This window comes from Phalaenopsis equestris, unplaced genomic scaffold (assembly GCF_001263595.1).
Source record: "Phalaenopsis equestris unplaced genomic scaffold, ASM126359v1 Scaffold000002, whole genome shotgun sequence".
Lineage (NCBI taxonomy): Eukaryota > Viridiplantae > Streptophyta > Magnoliopsida > Asparagales > Orchidaceae > Phalaenopsis > Phalaenopsis equestris.
In genome coordinates this window covers 73,949,689-73,954,519 of record NW_018164444.1, presented here as the reverse complement: position 1 = coordinate 73,954,519, position 4,831 = coordinate 73,949,689, and the positions used below count along the sequence as shown (strand labels likewise).

The 4,831-nt window shown below is 32.1% G+C and overlaps 2 protein-coding genes across 3 annotated transcripts in view; one reads left to right on the top strand and one right to left on the bottom strand.

The window, feature by feature from the left end:
- LOC110020042 overlaps positions 1 to 352 on the bottom strand; it is a 5,260-nt gene extending 4,908 nt beyond the window's left edge. The window contains exon 1 of the mRNA XM_020718008.1: positions 19 to 352. Coding sequence (XP_020573667.1) covers positions 19 to 352 — 334 coding nt within the window. The remainder of the gene's footprint in view (positions 1 to 18) is intronic.
- The window catches only part of LOC110039443, a 13,434-nt gene that overhangs the window by 5,787 nt on the left and 2,816 nt on the right, over positions 1 to 4,831 (top strand). The window lies entirely within an intron of this gene.

The window sequence follows — 4,831 nt, the reverse complement described above, 5'->3', positions numbered from 1 at the left end:
TCTCTCCGTCCTTCATGCGGATTGCCTCGAAGTGAGTCCTCAAGGTCTGCACTTTCGCCTCCTTGACTCGCTCCACGCCGACGTGCATCGTCTTCAGTGTCTCCCATGCTAGCTTGGCGGAATCCTTCTCTGCCACCATGAGAAGAACGTCCTCCGGTAGCGCTTGATAGATGACAGCGAGAGCCATTCTATCCTTACGCTCTTCGACCTCGTCTTGCTCCACGGCTTCCCACACTCCTTGAGCTTGTAGGTTCACACGCATCTTCAACGCCCACACCGAGTAGTTACTCTTTGTGAGTAATGGATAAGAAAGCGTTACGTTCCCTTCTCTTTCGATCTTCGTTGCTGCCATATCTCCTATGATAGCTCTGCTCGGTGACGACATGTCCTTCGGCTTAGGCGCTCTGATACCAAATGTTGGTTCCAATTTAAAGGATCGCTAAAGGATAAATCGAAAAATAAGATTGGACTTTTGGGAATTCTCTTTTATTATTTTTGAAGGAGTGAAAAGATACAAGACTGTGTGTTTTTACAATGCAACACAACACCCAATTTTATACTAACTAAGACATACCGAAACAAAACAGGAAACATACATAATAAATGCAAGAGAATTAAGTGTCATCAATTCGCGCCTATTTGAATTGATTACACATATTTGAATTTAAGATTCAAATTCAAAATTAATGATATTGTCATATCTCTTATATTTAATTCAAAATTAATGCTATTATCATATCTTCTATATTTGTTCCACTAATTAACTCATACCTATTATGAAGTCACTAATTGTGTAATCAATTCAAATTTCCAATTCAAGATTAGTCTCACAAATAAATTTGGGAAATTGTCATGATGCATGTGGGTTTTAGTCAACCGGGATTTGTTTTTGCGGTTTGATCAAACACTACAGTTGGATATATTATTTTTCAATTATAGCTTTTACTTAGACGTGGTTTTCCACTATCACATTTAAGATGGATTTTTTATTGCTTGCATGAAGTATATTGGCTCATCTCGACCATCTCTAAAGTTTGAATTCTCCCTTGTAAGGCAGGAACTTGTATGCAGAGGTTTCTGTGTACACTTCATAAGGCATGACACCCGAATCATATTGCTCTAGTTTTCTAATTGCGTTGTTTTTTCTTGCTTTGATTCAATTTTTTTTTCTCTTTTTTTGTTTATTGAATTTGGATCTTTTTGAGAGGTGGGTCATTTGGAGAAGATCCTGTCCAGAGAAAAAAATGAGAGAGAGAGAGAGATTATTAAGTTTTGAGAGTGAATCTTTGAAAATATTTTTTTTTCTTTTGAGCAAGAAATAGAGGAATTTTCTTTAAGAAGCGAAAAGTCAAGGAGTTTTTTCTCAATCTTCTTTTTTTCCCTCTTGATGTGTTGATAAAAAGGCTGCAATGTGAATGTTTGGTGGTGTCCGTACAAGGCTTATTTTCGTTGTTTGTGTAAGAAGATGAGGACCTACATGGTGGGCGATGCTTTTATTAATAGAGTGATAAATCTTTACTAGTAATGATGGTCTTTTCCGATAGCTGCCCTCGTACAAGTGAGCTAAACTGTCATTGAAACGAATGGATACAACTATTTCGATAGGTGGGTTTAATTTAATAAAAATAAGTAAAAAAAATTGTATAACTGTATTTGTGCATAAATTGAAAGTTTTTTGTTTTGGAAATATTTTTAATGACTTAGTTTTTGTTTATATTGTTATGCATTCCATGTCATGCACAAAAAAATAGAGCAAACTGAATTTACTAGAATGTATCAAAACCAAATTTTATTAATTTTTGTAGTTTTGAAAATTAGACCGAGCATTGAATCGGTAGTAGGGGAGGTTCAAGTTTCAAAAATTGAACCAGGTTTCTACCGGGGTTCAACCGGATGACCTAATAAATCATAAATATATTTAAAAATAAAAATAGATAAGATTTGTCTAACACTAAATTCTTTAAATATCCAACGTCTAAAATTCAATTCTAACATGTTATTTTATTTATGCATGAAAGCTTATATTTCATTTTTTTTAAAAATACTGATATTTTATATGATATAGATGATTTTGGTGGTATAAATGTAAAAAAATATAGTTTAGAAGTTAGGTATGTAAATAAATAACATCGGGTGACATTTATATAAATTGAACTTTTTTTGTAATAGTAATGGTTTAGATGTGATATAAGTTATTTGGGTGGTATAAATGTAAAAAATAGTGTTTAGGCGTCACTACAGGAAAATGTCCAATTAGCTTTGGATTAGTGTCGAAAAAATTCTTACGTTAAAACAGGCGTAGCCAATTCACTTTGCGTCGGCATTTGCGATGGATTTTTGTTTACTTCCTTATTTGCGTCGAAAATTTTTGTCACTATAAATTTAAGCTAGAAAAACAGATGGCGTAAAATTCACGATCTATTAGCGTTGAACCCTCCGACGATAATAAGTGTTGGACATGGCCGACGCTAATTGACATTGACTATGCTTGAAGCTAATTAGTCTCAATTATGTCGGACGATGAATTCATGTCTTTTTTTTTCGAAGAGAATACTGCAACACTTAGCGTCGAAATAGTCCATCGTTAATTCAACGCAAACTTGTAACAAAAAAAAGAAGAAGATGACAATTAGATTTCCACATATCTGCACAGAACAAACACAAACAACATAATAAAATATTTATATATTATCAGAACTGATAAAAGAAAGCTCTAATATATCTAAATAATGATACTAAATTAAATTAATAATAAAACGATCAAAGAGTTTAATGTTCACAACCATAGAAGTTGAAAGTTCGATTAAACAGAGATGATAGAAACATATAATCAGCTCTTCTATCGGGGGAACATCATCAAACACATAATTAAAATCCTAATATTCGTTCTCATTATCATCCTACTTATCCTCTTCATGTTCCTCGACAAAACTCATATGTTACTTGTTCTGGTGAACAAAATTTTTCGTCAGACGTGCTAGACTATCTACAGCCATTTGCTGGCCTTCACACATCTGTCAGAGCTTTTCGTTCATCATTATGACCTGTCTGGCAAACTCCTCGTGCTGAGCTTGTAACGAGGGTTTAGGACCATCCATAACTTCAGGGAAATGCTCGGCCTCAAATGCCCCTTTACTCCAAGGTCGTACACTCTCTCTTTTTTCTTCCACGTTGCGTGCTTCCACAATTCAAAATCAGGCTGCACAGTGGTAAACTAACTACCACTATTGCTACCGGATGACGAGGATTGGCTAACCATCTCCTTCTGTCTCTCCAGAGTTGTTGGTACTCCTACATAACAAAATTCAAACATTAATTGACATTTTAAACATTAATTGGTATATTAATAACCCTTCAGAAAAATATAAAATTAATTTTTTAAAACTTAAATTGACGCACAAAGAGTTGTAGGATACTCACTGTTGTGTGTTTGCAGTCGATGTGTAAGGACATGTAATTTTGTCGTGGATGGCTCTCTGTCAAACTCATTGGTCTGTATACATGATCAGCTAAATATAATCACATAATTATGTAAATTTGTAAGATTCTAAACCAACAAATTAAATTATTTTTATAACAATAACATATTTAGTTATTTTTATACACTCAAAATAACATTTAATTTTTTTTAGTGTTTATAAAAAATAAACTAATTTAATTTTTTTAAAACATATATGTAAAAAATGTACTAAAAGTAAATAAAATTAAAAGGCATCACAAAAAAACTATAAGATTGTGTTTAGTGTTTAGTGTCTTTCAAAGCTTTAAACTAGCTTTTATTTCTTTTAAGATTTCTATCTTATAATATGCTCAAATAAGTAATATATGTGTGTGGATTTGTCTTCTTTTCCTCCTTTTAATCTTTTTTTTCTTTTAGATCTATTTCAAACCCTAGCCCTTCCCTTAACTATAAAGGTCTTATTTCTTCAAATTTTTCTGCTTTTACAAATTTTACTCTTTCTTATATACCTTACGAACAAGAGAAAGTTATCTTTTCTGAGCAAGAAACTGATGATGGATCTAAACATTGGAAACTTTCATTAGTCGGTTATGCTTTAGGAAGGAGACATTTTAATTGTAACATGTCTCAAATCATTTCTAAAATATGAAAGCTTAAAGGTGTGGTTGATATGTTATCTCTTGTCTCTTACAAAGGGTTTAATCTTTTTTTCTAATTGCCATACAAGCTATTGCTATTTGTATTTGGGTTGAAAGAAACCTTAGAATTTTGAATAAATTACATACCCCTAGTGATGTTATTATCAAAAATATTCTTGAGTTGGCAAAGTTGAATAGTAAGAAGTTAAAATTTAAGAATGGTATCTCCAATTATAATCTCTAAGTTTTGGTGAACTTGCTTTTGCCATTGGATCTTCTTTTCTTAGTGTTTTTCATATTTTGCTTTTTATTTTTTTCCATTAGCTTTGCTATGATGTACCTAGACTTCATTTTGAGAAACAACGTTTTTTTTGGGAATTATTCTTTGTATTTTTGTTATGTACTTACTTTTTTATATGTAACTTATTTTCTTTTACTTGTAGGGAGTTTTTTAATTGATTACTTGTTTGTTCCTCTAAAAATCTAGATTGAGTCTCTGTTTGTTGTCTGGGTTCTGATGTGCCCATACTTAAATTTGATACACTAGCTTTTTTCTTAAAAAAATTATGCTCTGTATGTTTGTTGTCTACACCTTTTTCTTATTCTTGGAGGGAATCTTTCTATCTTTTGATCTTAAGTTTCATTTATATTTTTATTAGGTTGTTTTTATCTTTAAACTAATCTAATATTTTGTTGTTCCTTTTAAACTGGATGCAGTCTCAATTTGCGATCT